The 19,273-nt window shown below is 35.9% G+C and overlaps 1 protein-coding gene across 1 annotated transcript in view; it reads right to left on the bottom strand.

The window, feature by feature from the left end:
* The window catches only part of vps8 (VPS8 subunit of CORVET complex), a 145,053-nt gene that overhangs the window by 74,686 nt on the left and 51,094 nt on the right, over positions 1-19,273 (bottom strand). The window contains exons 23-32 of the mRNA XM_084389952.1: positions 14,379-14,430; positions 13,326-13,368; positions 13,174-13,246; positions 6,463-6,582; positions 6,250-6,321; positions 3,224-3,343; positions 2,783-2,839; positions 2,598-2,680; positions 1,328-1,412; positions 1,142-1,240 (exon numbers count right to left, since the gene is read on the bottom strand). Of these exons, the coding sequence (XP_084246078.1) occupies positions 1,142-1,240; positions 1,328-1,412; positions 2,598-2,680; positions 2,783-2,839; positions 3,224-3,343; positions 6,250-6,321; positions 6,463-6,582; positions 13,174-13,246; positions 13,326-13,368; positions 14,379-14,430 (804 nt within the window). The remainder of the gene's footprint in view (positions 1-1,141; positions 1,241-1,327; positions 1,413-2,597; positions 2,681-2,782; positions 2,840-3,223; positions 3,344-6,249; positions 6,322-6,462; positions 6,583-13,173; positions 13,247-13,325; positions 13,369-14,378; positions 14,431-19,273) is intronic.

Raw genomic sequence — 19,273 nt, 5'->3', positions numbered from 1 at the left:
TTATATTCAAATACTTAATTTAATGATCAAAGCTTGGTAGTTTTTATTGTGGGGGTAAAAAAATATATAACGCAGCGCAATACTGAATGTTCCGATCCAATTTCTGAATGTTCCGATCCAATCTGACGTCTGACCTGTAATGCTGCCTGAATCATAATCATACACTGTTCGTTCGTTGGCCAGAGGAGGACTGGTTCCCCGACTGAGCCTGGTTTCTCCCAAGGTTTTTTTTTTTTTTTCTCCATTCTGTCACCTGATGGGAGTTTGGGTTCCTTGCCACGGTCGCCTTTTTCGCCTTTAGCTTTTGGCTTGCTTAGTTGGGGACACTTAATATTCAACAATATTATTGATCTGCCTGCATTAACACCATTATATGAGAACTGAACTGAGCTGGACGATGACATCACTGTTTTCTCCAGAGCTGGACTATGACTATTTTCTTCTAGACACAAACTTTGTTGCATTATTTTCCTGTTATTACTGTAAAGCTGCTTTGAAACAATCTGTATTGTAAAATAATATTTCCTCAAAAGCCTGTTGTATCATATTTGATTCTCACATTTTAACATGATTTTTCTAAAACATGATGTATGGATCATTAAGTGAACCTAATTTGCTTCAGTCCAGTAAGTGTTCATCTTGAAATATATTACTAACAATATAAAATCTATTCTTACAGTTTACGAATTATACTAAAAGGCCTTTTACTGACTAAAAAAGTGTAAATTATCAATCAGAAGGCATGTTGAAATGTGTGTACCGCAGGTCTCTCAGCAAAGTTTTGTTCATGTATTTGATCACAATTTTGCTAATCATCATTTTCATTTATCCTTTATTTCATGTTTCACGTTTCTATTTAAAAAAAAAAAAAAAAAAGTATTTCAAAGTTTAAACCCAGATTTTCAATGTGGACTCAACCGAAAGACAGTTAAACGATGTGGTGGCATCGACTGATTTTAGTGTTCACAATTTGAACAATCAGAATCAGAGGAAGTCATTTGCACAAAGACCATTGAATGAACAAGATGAGAGAGAGTGGGGCCTGATGAAAATAGGGCTTAAAATTAGCTTTCTGAAGCCTGAGCTCTCTCTACCTGGAGTGTACTAGAGGAACAATTATTTGAAGCCTTGTTAGACTCACCTTGATGTGTTGAAGGGCTTTGACCCACACCAAATGTTTCTCCTCTGAGCTGTAGCCCGGCATGGACAGAATGTTATGGATGTAGTTGAAGAGCTCCTCCTGGAGTTAGAGATAAAGATTAAGTAAAGGAATAACAGGAATGACAGGAAAGAAAAGAGTGAAAAGGGAGGGATTGAGGTTGAGTACCTTTCTCAAAGGGTCTTTCAGGTAGCAGTCGACTATTTTGTCGTAAAGGTGCTTTTTTTCATACATGAACTCACAGATTTGATAACTGAAAGAGAGAGAACAAAAAGAGAGACAACAATAGAAAGGTTTGATCTTCAGTATAAAGATCACAATTTCAATGTCTTCACCTTGAGGAAATCAATATGATACATTCAACTGCATTCATTAGATTTATTATGATTTAACGGCAACCTTGTGGCTTTTGAAATCTAGCTTAGAGTGGATCACATATGCTTACTGTAACTATTTTTCCTGGTAGTAATTTCCATGCGACTACTTTTAGGGCTTTTTAGTTTTTTTGCATTGAGACATTTCAACACAATTAAGCACATTTTCCCCCTCATTATCCTTAAAAGGTGATTATCATTACATTCTCATTACTGTAATGCAAGAACAAATACTGAAAAACAAAGTTAGTTTATTTTAAATCAGCATAAAGTCAGTGCAACAAATACTATCATGATATACACTACTGTTCAAAAGTTTAGGATTAATAAGATATTTTCACGTTTAAAAAAAAAAGAAATAGTATTTATTTGGTCAAAAATACAGTAAAACAGTAATATTGTGAATTATTACAATTTAAAAATCACAGTTTCTTATTGTAAGCAATTAAATGGTGATACTTTTTTCAGGATTCTATGATGAATACATCAAGCTCAAAAGAACAGCATTTGTTTGAATTGATTTTGTTTTTGTAACCAATGTAACATGCTTAAATAGTCTTTTAATTAATGCTTAAAATAGAATTTTTTCCTAAAATATAATTAAAGTAAAATATCATTTCTCATTTCTTTCTTTTGATTTCAGGGTGAAATATCATCTGGACATGGTCTTGTTTCACCCATGTGCACTTAAGTTATTCTGGCAAGAAAATATATAACTAACATTTATGTATCTGTAACAGAAATGTTCTATTACAGTGACCTAATTAAGGTGCATATTAGTGAGCTGATTCTATGAGGTAAATTTAATTAAATCAACCACATTTCCATAGAATATGGAAATATGTGTCACCTTGAATCATATGCCGGACCCTTCAAAATGATGATTTGATCTACGAATGGCTTATGTTGTACTGTAGAAGATGGATGATCTCATCATTCAAAAAAAAAAAAAAAAAAAAAGGGGGGCAAACTCATTTTGACTATGAAGTCGAAACACTTCAGCTGTTTATTTGTTTGGTGGATGAAGCTAAACTGTTCTGCTTTCTGATTGGAAGATTTCTTACAACTCTGCCTTCTCTGCAAGCTCAAGGAGACGGCCCTCATCAAACTGGACCACACCACCGACCTGCAGCAGCTCCAGCAGAACCTGACACAACCAAAATCAACACATCATGTGAAGATCAATCAATCTTTTAACTAATCTTGAGTCAAATTAAGCAGCGTTTTAAGACGGGTGTTGTGTTTATACCTGCTGTCTTTCAGTATGTCTAGAGTCATCATCTGGACTACATAGAAACTCTAGAACCTGCAAAAGACAATGAGCAACAGATAAAAGACACTTCAACAAAACATCTTCCCATGTAGGAAAGGTAGAATAATACTGAAATCACAAGTGTCAACTTTCCTGACAGTGTTCAATTTTAAATTGATGCGATCTAATTTAGATCAGGCCCCAGTGCAGGGTGCAAAATCATGAAATATTTAACATGCAGAAAAACAAGCATAACGCTTCTGATGCGGGTGAGCTATTTTTACAGAAGCTGCTAATTGTCTTTACCAAAACTAACACCTTCTTAGAAATCTTTTGCCATTACCATTACAGCTATGATAAAACATTTAAAAAAGCCAGAATACTGTAGATGGAAAAGGTGAGACAATGGACTGTGAAAAAAGCATAGAGACACTTCACCTGGTCAAACAGCTTCCGGTTAACAAAGAGGGTATTATCTGGTTTGGCAAGTTGTCGTGCCAAGAAGGTGAAAAGACAGCCGACCTGAGACGGGGTGAAGTCGGAATTGTCCACCATAACCTGGAAAGTGTGCACACACACAGAATTTGTTAATGTGTGTATAGACACTGTCAAACATGTTTTTTCTAAAGTTGTAAATAAAACAAAGATTATTTGAGTATATTTTGCAAGAAAATACTATTGCAGTCGTTCAATTTCAGAGTCGTATTTAATTCAATGTGTCTTGTCCAATGGAAGTTTTTCCATTGCATTTCAGAAGATTTCACTCAAGGAAGGAGATTAAACCACGGAGATTAAACCAACCAAGTGGTACAATTTTAAATTATTAAGCCATTTAGAAACATCTAAGTTTTTAACTTTGCAGTCATGGTGCAGAATCTTTTTACTGAGTTATTGATAATGTTGGTGTGCATGGTCTCCTGAATGTTACCAGGATTTTGGATAACGTCTGTACTGTTTTATTATGCACATGGATAACCAAGTTAAAATGTGGCCGAGTTAAACAATTAATACAGCTAACCAAGGTTAGTTTACATCCTAACAAACTGATTTGCTAGCTAATGCAGTCATCCGAGATAGCAGTCATTAGCAAACTACATCTGTGTTTGGCTTGTAAGTATATTATTTTACATTTTAACATGACAGACATTAATGTAAGCGCTAGAACTGCTTTTTTTTTATGAATTGGTAATATATTTACAATTCAGACATTGAATATAAATAATTAAGTAAAATGTTGTCTATTAGTGTAGTTGGCTTATGTTCAGATATTTTTACTAAACACATTATAAGTATTGTAATACTTTACAAATGAATTAAGTGACGTAAAACAAAAATAGTAAGCAGTCAGGAGTTTTAATGAAAAGATTGTAGTAATTAGAACTTTACTTGGGAATTTCTAATTAAAGCCATCAAGAATTGTGTGTAGCCTTACTTGAAAACATGCTTGTTTTCTAGCTTTTTTCAAGTAAATGCTACTCCGAATTTTTTTCAGAGTAGTATTATCTTACTTCAAAAACACTGACCCAGGCTTTCTATAGCCGCGTTTCCATTACCCTTCAAATTGCGCAAATTGAAATTGCGAATTGAAAATACGCTCAATGGAAACTCCCATTTATCGCAAAAAAGTTTTTACGCTCGCATAAGGTGGTGTTTCAGGCAATTCGAAAAATAAATATTTCGCAAAACTGCAATGGAAACCGTTTTTGCGCATTTACAGGTCACCTGACGTAGATGACGCGGTGTGTTTGGACAGAATACGAGACGGAGTTCTTTATTGAATTCATAAAAGACAAAAAAAATGACAGAAATACTGGATTCTAAACCTAAACCTGGATTCTAATTCTAACCTCGAAGCAGATCTGAGGGAGAAACACCCAAGCTGTGTCTGAAATCGCTCCCTATCCACTATATAGTGCACTATTTATGGTGTCGGCCATTTTGTAGTGGTTTCCGAATTCTGAGTGAACGACATCATTCCCTACATTCGTTCACTACTTTTACCCACAATCCTCTCTGAATTTGAGTGTACATCCGATGTACACTTGCTGAGACACTATTTCCCACAATCCAACACGATAAGGCGATAGAGCGCAAATGAAAAATAAACAACGTCACCATGGCAACGGCGCACGCGAGATAGAAAACAATCATTTATAAGACCAGACGCCTGGTTATTTATTTATATATATACCGTTATATCTATATTTGAATAAACAAATGTATTGTGTAGTGTTTTGTTCTCTTTTATTTTCACATATAAATGTAAAAAGTAAATAAATATGACAAGCAAGTGTTTTTATTATCTTTTTTTAATCAAATAACGCAATAAACGTGAAAAATACATACATACAATTGTTACATACAATTCATACAGCCAAAAAAGGAAATATTAAAGATGGGTAGGTAATGTTCATGACGAAATTGTCCGAGCTCTCTGGCGCGTGATAATTATGTCAGCGTCCGAATTCGCTCACTCATTTTCGTTCACTCTTTGCTGATGTAGTGCACTCAACTGCCATTCACTATGTAGGGATTAGTGAATGAGTGAACGAGTGAGCGGTTTCAGACACAGCTATAGAAACACTTCATATGTGTTTCACAGTATAAGGGTCTTTCCTTGCCATTAATGCTTGGATAACACGCCTATGTTTCCTTCCATTAATAATAATAATGTCTATGTGATATATATATTAACTTACCAACGTCCGTTGCCATGATTTTTGGAACGACTTATCGCGAGAGGAAAAAATTACGTTTTAGTCACATAACATCGGTTAATGGAAACGCCGTCATTTCGCAATAGTTTTTTATCGATATGAAAAAAAATAAAAAAAATTAAAATTAAAATCGCAAAAGTTTTGCGCGAATCTTTAATGGAAACGCGACTATTAAATCACTCACTCAAGTGAGTTTGGAATTTTAGAGGAATTGAATCCAAGCAGACCTTGTAATAGAGAGCTTTTTTTCCCAAAAATTTTTTCATCTGTGTAATTGTGTAAAATGGATTCAAAAATGGTAAAAAGATTTTTTGGCTGAGATATGAGAGATTTAGTTGGGGCCTGATTACAAGGTTGTGCTATTATGAATGAACAAATTATTACAGATGGAGAAAGAGAGAGAGAGAGAGAGAGAGAGAGAGAGAGAGAGAGAGAGAGAGAGAGAGAGAGAGAGAGAGAGAGAGAGAGAGAGAGAGAGAGAGAGAGAGAGAGAGATGATTGATGATTGATGATGATTTGAGTTGCTGAGGACTCTTGAATGAGCTGTGATGAGGAAAGGGAGGAAGACTGCAGGACTGAGCCGGTTCTCCAGCAGATAAAATGATCCATTCACATGATTTACATTCCAATGACCAAAGCTTTTTACAAATAGAGGGAAAGTGTGTGTGTGTGTGTGTGAGTGTGAGTGTGAGAGTGAGTGACAAAGGGGGGCAAAAAAACAAAGAGTGTGAAATATGTTTCAGTCACCTTTAGTAAAATGTCCACAATCCTTTGCTGATACTCCAGAGCCTGTTTGTCATTCTTGAAGTCCTCAAATGTCTGTGAAGCAAGGATATATTAACATTCAGATCTGAAAGGGCAAATTAACTACAGTACACCCTGACTAGAACATATAACACATTACTAGAGCACTCATGCATTGAGTAATACTTATTGAGTTATGGATTAACTGATGCACACCAGCGCAAGGACATTGAGGAACTCTCGAGTGTCGAAGTGCAGGAGAGTTCGGATGTAGGGATACACTTCCTCTTCCTGTGCAGCCTCCACCGAGTGCAGACGAATGAGGAACTCAAACACCTGGAATGGATTCAGAAATACCATATAAAATGCACAACACTGCTTTTTAATGAATCCTGTAAGTACTGTATAAATTGATAATAAAGATATTTTTAACTATAATTAAGGATTAATAATATATATCTCTATCATATTGCTTATAGGCAGATATTGGAGGGGTTTTTTTAACTAATGCTGGGTACACACCAAAAGATTTTTTACATCTTATAAGATTTTCAAAATGTGACAGACCACAAACATGAGGACAAAAAATCCTAGATTTAAGCGTTTTGCTCCTATAGTGTGTGGTGTGCCATGATGTGACAAAGACAGCACACCACACACAAACAGATTTTCAACCAGAGTCTCGACTATGAACACAGGGAATCTCACAAAATATCGTGAGACTTCAGAATAAGCATGACGGACAACATGCAGGAAGAAATTGCGATAGTGTTTGGAATGATTTTCACAGAAAATTCACGTGAAAAAACCATTGTACCTACCATTATATATAACCTTTTATACAGAAATATATTCATTCTTTATTGTCTTTATTTATTCTTTATTGGATTTATTGTCTCTTTAGAAAAAGTTATTTAATCCCTCTATAGAACCTCACTGATCCCTTAACACTCAGCTTCTTCTTTTTTTTCTTTTTTTTTTTCTTTTTTTTATTGATTATTATTGAAGAATTACAATTAAAGTCAGGGGGGTACAAAGAGTAAAGCCGATAAACAAACATAAAAAGACATATAGTACATAAACAGTGACAAACTTAAAAGTTAAACAAAAATTTGAAAATGTTTACAGATTGAAACGCACTTTGCAGCTTTCTTATTTTTCAAACCCAATATTGTGTTTAGGTATTGTAAAATTTCTGCACTTAAAATGAAAAACAAAGGCTTGTTTCCTCGAAATTTATACTTATGAATACTAAATCTTAACATTAAGCTTCCTGCAAGTGTGTGTGTGTGTGTGTGTGTGTGTGTGTGTGTGTGTGTGTGTGTGTGTGTGTGTGTGTGTGAGAGAGAGAGAGAATGACCGTGTCTTCCATCATCTCGCTTTCTGATTGGATATTGTTTTGTTTCACGTGATAATCTCCAGAGCGTGCGCGCGTTTGTCCTCGAGGTTCCCCCCACACATCAGGATTTCTGATCGTAAATATTAAACATGTTTAATATTTACGATTCGCGATCGGAGCGGCTCCGACGTTCTTCCGAGCAGGTTCGGACACTCTTAACACACCTCACACCAAGGGAAAATCTGATAAAATAATCTGTTAAACCATCAAGATAATCGGGACATAGCTAGGATTGTCGGAAGGGGGGAAATCGGCCCAAAATCAGCCCGATTATCTTTTGGTGTGTACCCAGCATAAGAGGTAGAGTATTGGTCGATACTGGATATTCTTTGCTGTAATCTAACGCTTAAAGTTAATCTTTAAAAACACAAATTAAACACTGTTGAATGTAATTTTAAGCAAATCTCAAAATTAACATCCATTTTTACACTTAATATTATAATGCTGTGATGCCTAAATTAATTTATTCACTGTTCAAAATGTCGGGGATGGTAAGATTTGGAAGAAGTCTCCACAAAGGCTGCATTTATTAAAAAATAACAAAAAATTGTAAACCAGTAATATTGTGAGATATCACTACGATTTAAAATAGCTTACAATATTAATATGTTTTAGTGTAATTAATTCCTGTGACGTCAAAGCTGAATTTTCAGCATCATTACTCCAGTCTTGAGTGTCGCATGAGCTTTCAGAAATCAGTCTAATATGATGATTTGGTGCTAAAGAAAAATTTCTTATTATTATCACAGAGAGTTGACAGTTGCGCTGCTTAATATTTTTGTGGAAACTTTAAGTATTCTTACAGTATTCTTTAAGAAATATATATTAACAGGAAAAACATTTTTTTCTACCAATGTAAAAGCCTTTAATGCCTTGCCTTGCCTATTATACCCTCAGTTTCACAGACAAGGCTTAAGCCTAGTCCCGGACTAAAATGCATGTTTGAGCTGTTTTAACGGAAAGCAACTTGAACTGACATATCTTAAAATACATTTGTGCCATTGTTTTGTCTCAAGATGCACATCAGTAATGTGTTTTTCAAAGGTACGTTTATAAAAGCCACTTAAACGCCCTAATTGAACTAAGGCCTAATCCTGGCTTAATCTAAACCCTGTCTGTGAAACCGGGCCAAAACGTATTAACTGAGGTTGTAATTACTGCTTGAAAACTAAAAATGTACCGTTTAATGTTTTTTTTTCTTTCATTTTTTTTCTTTTCATTTTCATAATAATTTCATAAAAATAAATTCATAATCAATTTTGTGTCAGAGTATGAGTTGAGTATGTCATGTGTGTGTGTCAGAGTATGTTGTACATGTGTGCTGATGAGAGATATGGGACGAGCTATATTTTGCTTCGAGGCATGTGTGCAATGTAACGTTCACTGAGCAGAGATGTTCCACTAATGATGATACTTCAGTTGGCATGTTCTTTACAAGGATAGGAATGTTACAACTGATGCAAATGTACCACAAATGTATACACCGAGGAATAGTTTCTTAATATGGAAAGTGAATTGTACCATGTGTAAGCATGAGGTATACGTTCCATTTTCAAACATAAGCAACATGTTTTTCTACCTTACAAATTAGTTGTAAGTCCCAGAGTGGTGTATATAAGCTCAATCCTTACTGTACTGACTCACAGAAACATAAAGGCATGACGGGGTGAGAGGAGGGAGAAATAGAGGCATGAGGGGGTGAGGGAGGAGAAACACCTATAAACCATTTACAGCTGGCATGATGGGGTGAGGGAATAGAGAAATGGGGAACAGAGAAATCTGGAATGAAGACCTCCTCACCTGTAAGCCTTATTCTGCTATGCCTGTTTCTCTCTGTCTGACACATGTATACAAATAATAAATAAGAGATCTCTTGGCAACATATCTGGTGTGGCTTCCGTGATTCAACAATAAACAACACTGTAATATTCAAATCTCTCTCATTTGTTCTGCATATATACTCGGGGCCAATCCCTCTACACAATAACTAAATTGAAATTCAACCCATTCTCATCGGAGTACAGTACAGGGCTGACTAGTTGCCATGGTGACCAGGTGGTACAGTTTCCCACTAGCGTGTGTGTTTGTGTGAGAGCAGCACGTACCAAAAGGTTAGTCATTATCTCCCATTCACACACACATAAAAATATGTAATTGGGCATCATTTGGAGGTGCTCATCTTTGAGACGCCAATGTTGTGTTTTACAGCAGGGAGGAGGGTGTACTCAAGGACATGGACCTGCAGATATGACACTGTGTGTGTGTGTGTGTGTGTGAGAGAGAGAGAGAGACTGTAGGGGAATGTGTGCATGCGTGTCAGTGTGTTGAAGGATCAAAGAGGAACAGGAGTCTCTCTGGGCACATGTGTCTCTTTGAACATGATCCCTTAGGGCCCAAAAGATGATATGCCAAATTCACACACAAGGTCACAAATCCCTCTCTCATTTTAATACTCCCTGTTGCATAACATATATTGTATTGTACTTTGTACACTACTGTGTTTTACATGTATTATATACTGTATATGTATATGTATATATATATATATATACAGTGCTATGCATAAGTGAATACACCCATGCTAAAGTTGACTAAAAAGAGGAATAAAAAATCATATTTTGGAAATTGAACTTAATGCCTTAATTAAAAAAATTAGGAAAAATCCAACCTTTAAGGACACCAATTTTCTTTGTGAATGAATTTGATTTGATTTGCATTGAGAGATGATCTTATGGAAAGTACCCCATGCCAATCTCTAGGTATGGTGAAGGCTATGTGATGATGTGGGGCTATTTTAATTCCAAAGGCCAAGGGAACTTTATCAGGATGCATAGTAGCCTATCCTAAAAAAATTTTTTTTTTAAATACTTAAAAATAAAAATCTGCCTGCCTCTATGGAAATTTAACATAGGGGTGTACTCACTTATGCACCATGTATTTTAAGGAAGAACATTTATTTATTTACGATACATTATTCATTCACAAAGAAAATTGGTGTCCTTAAAGGTTGGATTTTTCCTAATTTTTTAAATTAAGGCATTAAGTTCAATTTCCAAAATATGATTTTTTATTCCTCTTTTTAGTCAACTTTAGCATGGGTGTATTCACTTATGCATTGCACTGTATATATATATATATATTATATACACACACACACACACACACACACATACATACAGTGGGTACGGAAAGTATTCAGACCCCATTACATTTTTTCACTCTTTGTTATATTGCAGCCATTTGCTAAAATCATTTAAGTTCATTTTTTTTCCTCATTATTGTACACACAGCACCCCATATAGACAGAAAAACACAGAATTGTTGACATTTTTGCACATTTATTAAAAAAGAAAAACTGAAATATCACATGGTCCTAAGTATTCAGACCCTTTGCTGTGACACTCATATATTTAACTCAGGTGCTGTCCATTTCTTCTGATCATCCTTGAGATGGTTCTACACCTTCATTTGAGTCCAGCTGTGTTTGACTATACTGATTGGACTTGATTAGGAAAGCCACACACCTGTCTATATAAGACCTTACAGCTCACAGTGCATGTCAGAGCAAATGAGAATCATGAGGTCAAAGGAACGGCCTGAAGAGCTCAGAGACAGAATTGTGGCAAGGCACAGATCTGGCCAAGGTTACAAAAAAATGTCTGCTGCACTTAAGGTTCCTAAGAGCACAGTGGCCTCCATAATCCTTAAATGGAAGACGTTTGGGACGACCAGAACCCTTCCTAGAGCTTTATGGCAGAGTGGCCCGACGGAAGCCTCTCCTCAGTGCAAGACACATGAAAGCACACCTGAAGGACTCCAAGATGGTGATCCATAAGATTCTCTGGTCTGATGAGACCAAGATAGAACTTTCTGGCCTTAATTCTAAGCGATATGTGTGGAGAAAACCAGGCACTGCTCATCACCTGTTCAATACAGTCTCAACAGTGAAGCATGGTGGTGGCAGCATCATGCTGTGGGGGTGTTTTTCAGCTGCATGGACAGGATGACTGGTTGCAATCGAGGGAAAGATGAATGCGGCCAAGTACAGGGATATCCTGGCCGAAAACCTTCTCCAGAGTGCTCTGGACCTCAGACTGGGCCGAAGTTTCACCTTCCAACAAGACAATGACCCTAAGCACACAGCTAAAATAAAGAAGGAGTGGCTTCACAACAACTCCGTGACTGTTCTTGAATGGCCCAGCCAGAGCCCTGACTTAAACCCAATTGAGCATCTCTGGAGAGACCTGAAAATGGCTGTCCACCAACGTTTACCATCCAACCTGACAGAACTGGAGAGGATCTGCAAGGAGGAATGGCAGAGGATACCCAAATCCAGGTGTGAAAAACTTGTTGCATCTTTCCCAAAAAGACTCATGGCTGTATTAGATCAAAAGGGTGCTTCTACTAAATACTGAGCAAAGGGTCTGAATACTTAGGACCATGTGATATTTCAGTTTTTCTTTTTTAATAAATGTGCAAAAATGTCAACAATTCTGTGTTTTTCTGTCAATATGGGGTGCTGTGTGTACAATAATGAGGAAAAAAAATGAACTTAAATGATTTTAGCAAATGGCTGCAATATAACAAAGAGTGAAACATTTAAGGGGGTCTGAATCCTTTCCTTTCACTGTATATATATATATATATATATATATATATATGATATGATATGATATGCTGCACTCTAAGAAAAGTCTGTAAAAATGGGACCCAATGTACTGTAACTATTTTACATAATTAATAATTTTACATAAATTTTTTTTTTCAAGTGTGTTTACATAAGTGTTTTGTTGTGTTTTAGGGTTTTAAATGTCTGTAAACTTAACCGATAATGTCCTGAAAGAAAATTACTTGCACATTTTCTGTTTTTCTATAAATCTTTTTTCTTACAGTGTGTATCCTGCAGCCCATCTTGAAACCCAAAGCTTTTTTTCCCAGAACATTCGGTCTTGTCTGAGTACAGATCATTTCTACACATCATCGAGGTAAACAACCCAGTCTGTCACGCTTTTCACTCAAACCTACAGAGTTTGACAGCACTTTATGTGTCTGTATGAGAGAGAGAGAGAGAGAGAGAGAGAGAGAGAGAGAGAGAGAGAGAGAGAGAGAGAGAGAGAGAGAGAGAGGAGAGAGAGAGGAGAGAGAGAGAGAGAGAGAGAGAGAGAGAGAGAGAGAGAGAGAGAGAGAGAGAGAGACTAGCTTTAGGTTGAGATCCATGTCTGTATTTAAGTTCCTTTGGAGGTCGTCCATCCCAGAACGAATCGCTTGAGCACTTTGGATGGGAAACAAAGAGGAAAAAGCCCTGCTGAGAGCAAACTGCTGAGAATACTGAACACGCTTGTGTTTTCTGTGAGATCTGTGCTGCATATAACTGAGGCAGAAAAAGTGGCGTGACTCATACAAACCCCATACAAACAGAACTCAACTGTATGAAACATGAGCGTGTGACTGCAGAAATGAGCAGTACACTTGCTAACCAAACAATACACTTTCGCTCAATGCTATCTGGGTTTAATCAAACTACTTACCTGGTTTTTCACCTGAGGCACCAGATCTTCAGGAATGTCACCTAACGGATAGGCACGTCCTGCCAAACAACAGCTGGCAGAGGAGAAAGAACAGATGTGTTATGGCCAGCAACTGTGCATTATTGCAGCACTTGCGTACAAAGTCACCTCACCTGATGTACACCAGCAGTTTATTTCCCATCACAACATGTTCATCTGTGACAGGAAACAAATGGAAAATGTGATTATGTACACTGCAGTTTAGCATTAGCTGACCAGATTTCAGAAATATATATATATATATGTTTTACTTTGATATTACACTGTTATTACACTTTTAATCGTCTATTAACATCAGTGTTCTTGGCAGATTTTGTACATTTTGACCATAGTACATGATACTTTTACAGCATTTATTAATCTTGGTTAATGTTACATAAATATTTATATAAAAATAATGTATAAATAAAAATACAAATACAAATGTTTTTGCTTAAATTAACTAATTCAATTATTGTGCAAGTAAGTAAATAAACAAACAAACAAACAGTGTTCACATTGTCTTGCCTTATTCCAATTCACTATTGTAAGATTTAAATTTTGAGCTATCAGGTCAGATTTCACGAGAATTTACATCATCTGCTTTTGCATATTTATGCAAGATGGTTGGCACATGTTGCCAACATTTGCTGTTCTTAAATGCATGTTAATGCAACCCAAACTCAGAGATGGAGTTTGTGTGGAGCAGCATTTACTGTGAACTGAGACGCTGCACACATTGTGCAAAATCATATCGTGCAAGAACACATTGCCGAGCTTCACTCTGGAACACACAGTGCTTATATTTATTTAATTAAATCACAGCCTTTGTGATTTGATAATCGCAAGCCATATGGCGGTTTTGGTTTTATTTGTACTAATAGTTCAGCACTACAACGATCATTACTATATTTATAAATTAACATTAACCTAAACTAATAAATGCTTTAAAAATCTTTTTTAATTGTTAGTTAATGATACCTAATCCAACTACTCTACCAAATCAAACAAAATCACTTTTTCAATGCGCAGTAAAAAAAAAAAAAAAAAAAAAAAACAGGGACATTTTCTGGGATAGCTCCAGCCATAAAAATGGGGACATCTTGTCACCCTAGTTTAGCAGGTGTCTTGATGTATGTGGGATGTGTTTTGTATGTTTGCAGGTGTAGTTCAGTTCTCTGTTCTACCTGTGAGAGGCTTTCCTTCTTGCAGATGAGGACCAATTGCCTGAAAGAGTTTCTGGAAAGCAGGAAAAAGAAAAGAAAAATTATTTATTTTAACATAATATTTGTTACAAGTCAACATGATACAGCATTCATAACCCATATTATTTAAAATTTATGAACAAAAAAAAAAAAAAAAGTGTTTCAATGGCTAAGTAGCTGCTTAGCTACTGCCTAACAATAATCAGCTATTAAATTAACTTTAACTACAAAGGATAGTCACTTCAGAGATGAAGCAAGCTGTCACAATTTGATTTTATCTGAGAAGATTGTGTATGATACAACCAGAAAAAAAAAAAAAAAAAAAGGGTAATGGGGTCCCTTTTGATTACATTCTTTAACCCTCTGGGGTCTGAGGTGTTTTTGGGGTCCTTGAGATGTTCTGACATGCCCTGACATTTGTGCTTTTTTCAGTTGCTTATAAACATAGTAATGGCAAAAAAAAATTACACACTATTTAGCACAAACAGGGCTACCATAATATGTGAGCAACAAGAATGTACATGTCTGCATTTTTGAGAGAATAATGTTTATGCGTGGTTATTGAAAAAACTAAAAACTAAAGTTTCTGAAATAAGACCACAAAACACACACTAAATATGTGCCAATAAGACTTTTGTCTAATGGATGTCATCGCCTAGTGTTTTTTCTTCAAAATTATGTGAAAATCACCCTGCCTAATCCTTCACATAACACAATACATTGATTTGAATTTTGCAAAGCACTTTCTGTTTGGAAAGGCAATATGCGGAGTGGGCGTCACAGATCATGCATATGTAGTGGTTCACACCTGAGGACCGCATACTTAATGAGCCATTCATTCAGGTGAGTCACTGAGCCACAAGAATGCAAGAGCAACAGTTGGAAGCATCTCAATTCTTTTTTATTTTTCCACATATTGTGCTTGCAATTTGGCCTATAATAGCCAAGGAAAACATGTAATTGTGCCGTTAATTCTCATACTGTATTTTCAGTTTTGGAATATTTATCCTCTCCCCAAATTTGTCACTAATAAAACACAATAAAAATTATTTAAAGAAAAGGCTTATTTACCTTTTAATAGTTTGTTTACATCTACCTTGTAAATATTTAAATAAACAACAATTCAAGTGTAATCTTTCTTTGTACAAACTAAAGTATACATTTTATCATACATATTTCAAAGTTAAGGATTTGATTGATTATTTGATTATTTTTGACAAAAAAATTGGCAAATAAAAGCTTATTTGAGGTGGCAGATATTTTACAGTAAAAATGTATAATCTATACAAAACTAATCAACGAAATGTTGTCTTTCATATGTCTGTAACATAGGTCTTTCATTTTTATTATAAGGAATATAAATGCTAATTTGCAGTTTAATACGTTGCTTATACAAATATATATATGTGCATACACACACACACATATACATGTGTATATATTTATACACAAAAATAAATTTTATTTATATTTTTTATATACATTTTTTTTTCCACAAATTGTGCTTGTAAATTGTATAATATCCAAGGTAAACATGTCTAGTAATTGTGCAGTAAATTCTCATACTGTATTTTCAGTTTTGGAATATTTATCCTCTCCCCAAATTTGTTACTAATAAAACACAATAAAAATTATTTAAAGAAAAAAAAATTATATTTACCTTTTAATAGTTTGTTTACATCTACCTTTTGAGGGACATTTTCCCTTATTATTATTATTCCTCACAGCGCTGCGAGACGGTGTAAACAAGTAATGATCTGAATAAACTTGTGTTTTCTCGAGCTGATATGGGGCTCGAGAAAACACAGCCCCTCACAGGTTTGCGCCGTGGATTCCCGCGAGTCAGACGCGGATACTGTGTTTGTTTTAGGCTCGCGCAGTCTTCACTCGGACGCGCGCTTCAATCCGTTGTGGAGACTCTCTTTTCGTTCCAGTGAAATTACAAAACAAAATACACACACACACATGTCTCTGCCTGATATACAACCACTGATAAACATAATCTGATTTGACAAAAAAAAAAAAAAACTATGAGTGCAGATTTGAACTCAGAACCTTTGACACGCTAGGCAAATGTTCTACCACTAGACCACTTGATGATCTCCAGTTCAAGCACCTTATGTTGTGATTGCTAGCCTATTTACTTTTTATGTATTAAATCCAGGAAATTTGTTAATGCAAATAATATTACAATTAAGATACAATTAAAACAAAACGAAATTCGTTTTAAAGAATGGATTTGTGCTTTCTGTTTTGAAGTCTCTGTGAAAGTTTGAAAGTCTTTTAGTGCTGCTTCAGAGCGCTCGCGTCCATAATGGAGAACTGTCACGTAATATTGTTTTTTCCTCATAAATGCGAACATGTGTCAACTAATGCAAGTAAATTTAAAAAGACTTACCCGAAATATTATCCACGGCTGGATCAAGTCGCTCAACGTTCGTCGCTCAAAATACAAACGTTCGTCGTCAGAGTCCTGCTCTTCTTCTGAGCAAAATTTGAACTCGTGTCATCTTCCAACAGCACAGGAAAGTGAATAAATGAAACTTGCTGGTTTTAAGGCATTTCAGGGGGCGTTTACCTTATTTTGCATAGATCACCTCAGCTCATTATCTTATGAATAGCGCGCTCTGCGAGTGGGTGTGAACTCATTACCGATAATTAGGTGAGACGGGAGAAACTGTACTTCTCTTTAGTTTCTTACAGATTACATTGCAGGAGAATATTTGTTTTGAATGTGAATTGTTTTATTTAAAAGTAGAAATTTAAAGCTTTCTTTAGACGCATGTTTCATGGTTGTGTGATAAGTATTAGCTGAGTTTCAGTTCATTTTCCAGACTTGTTTCAAAAAGATTTTTGCGGAGACAGAGTGAGCTGAAAGCGCACCCTGTTTATTTTATTTATTTAAAAATAAAAACAAGGTTTTGATGTTAATGTGAGTGTACACAAAAAAAGAAGACCCTCTATAGTTTATAATCATGTATTTATTTTATTAATATGACCGTAAATGACGGACTTTTTTAAGTTTATGTTGCTGCTATGTGAAAAAAATCCAGCCAAACGCGGGGGCGCGTTTGCCGACCTCAGAGGGTTAAAGGGGTGGTTGAGTATGATTTCACTTTTCTAACTTTAGTTAGTGTGTAATGTTGTTGTTTGAGCATAAACAACATCTGCAAAGTTACAATACTCAAAGTTCAAAGCAAAGGAAGATATTTGCTTTTAAAGAAAAGGACTACAACAAACGGCTGGTTGGGACTACACCACATTCCTCCCGGGTTAGTGACATCACTAACCCTAGAATTTACATAAACCCCGCCCCCGGAACGCGCAGTCCATGTTGAGAAGAGGAAGAGTTGTGTATAAGAGTACATTTGTGAGTCAGCTGAATCTTTAGCATCCATCTTTTCACATGCAATAGAAAGTCACTCTGTGTGCATCTCACAACAGTTCCTATACGAGCGATTTATAGATTTATCATGACAGAATATCATAATTGAAGATAGTTAACTCCACATCAGCAACATAAATTCATCAACTAACCATTCAGAGACGTCCTGTTGCATTCTACATGTTGTCACTTCTTCTTGAGTCTCTCCATCTTTGTCCGACTCCGTTTTAACATTAAAGGCAGAACAGTTTCTGTCATTTTAGTGTGTCTGCGTGAGGTAATAGCAGCTGCTAACACACACGAGCTCTTGAAACCCCGCCCTCTGCAGCAGCTCATTTGCATTTAAAGGGCCAGGCACAAAACGGTGCGGTTTTGCAAACCCTCAAAAAGTGACAACTTTAACTTGCTATATAAAAATATCTGTGGGGTATTTTGCGCTAAAACTTCACACACACACTCTGGGGACATCATAGATATATTTTACATCTTGTGAAAAGGGCATTTTACCACCCCTTTAACACTTAAAGGGGTCATAAACTGCATTGTTTTATTGTTTTATAATGTTTCTTGGGGTGCACTTATAATGTTAGTGTGATTTTTACATAAAAAATGGTCCTAATTAAGAAATAAAAGGCAACTTGCCTTGCCTTGCCTAAGGGGCGTGTCTGCTGTGAGACTTCAGTGTAAACACCCACTGCTCTGATTGGCTGACATCTTTGCATATTAAATAGCTAAGAATTAGTACATGTGGAACTCTCGCTCGGAAACTTTTAGCACGTTTACAGCTATAACTATTACAGCTCTCAAGGTTAACTAATCGTGGAAAGTGTTGATTATAGCATTATATTTAGATCTATGGCATTGTATTTAGATCGTGGCATGAAAGGTTGCAGTGATGAGCATTGTAGCCGATCACAGACATGTAGAGTGCATGAATGCAGTGATCTCATCATTACAACTCGATTTCTGCACACTCATGAATGCTTTCATCATAACTAACAGTGCAAACACAATGTAAATAAAGAGATCTATTATATCATCTATTATAATGGGAGTTTTGGCAAGAGTCCAGAACTCAGGCACTGATAAACTCGAGCTGTTTGATTGACACCTCCAGCGATTGTGAAGGGAGCATTCTTTGATTGCTTTCTATATATAATTTAATCACAGATTAGATAAAAGAATCTAGGGATGTTAACATCCCTAGAGTTAACAATTAATCGATGATCGATTAATTGTCGATAGTACATTTAATCGATAAAACTTAGCGATCGTCGATTAAGCAGGTTCATGCGCATGCGTGCTGCGAGTTATGTTTGGGACCATTTTACACCTTCATCATGACTATAAGTTTGCGTGTGCTTTTCGTAGCCTTTTGTTTTGTGCAAATTTAAGTTGTAATATTGTGTTTAATTTGTGTAGGCCTATCTATATCTGATTCATCTCATATAGGATGCATTTGGTTAAGAATTAACGCTGTAGTAAAGCGTGC

The sequence above is a fragment of the Rutilus rutilus genome (genome assembly GCF_951802725.1).
Source record: "Rutilus rutilus genome assembly, chromosome: 2".
In the NCBI taxonomy this organism is placed as follows: Eukaryota; Metazoa; Chordata; class Actinopteri; order Cypriniformes; family Leuciscidae; genus Rutilus; species Rutilus rutilus.
Note: the sequence above shows the minus strand (reverse complement) of the source record. Positions and strands in the feature narration are given on the sequence as shown.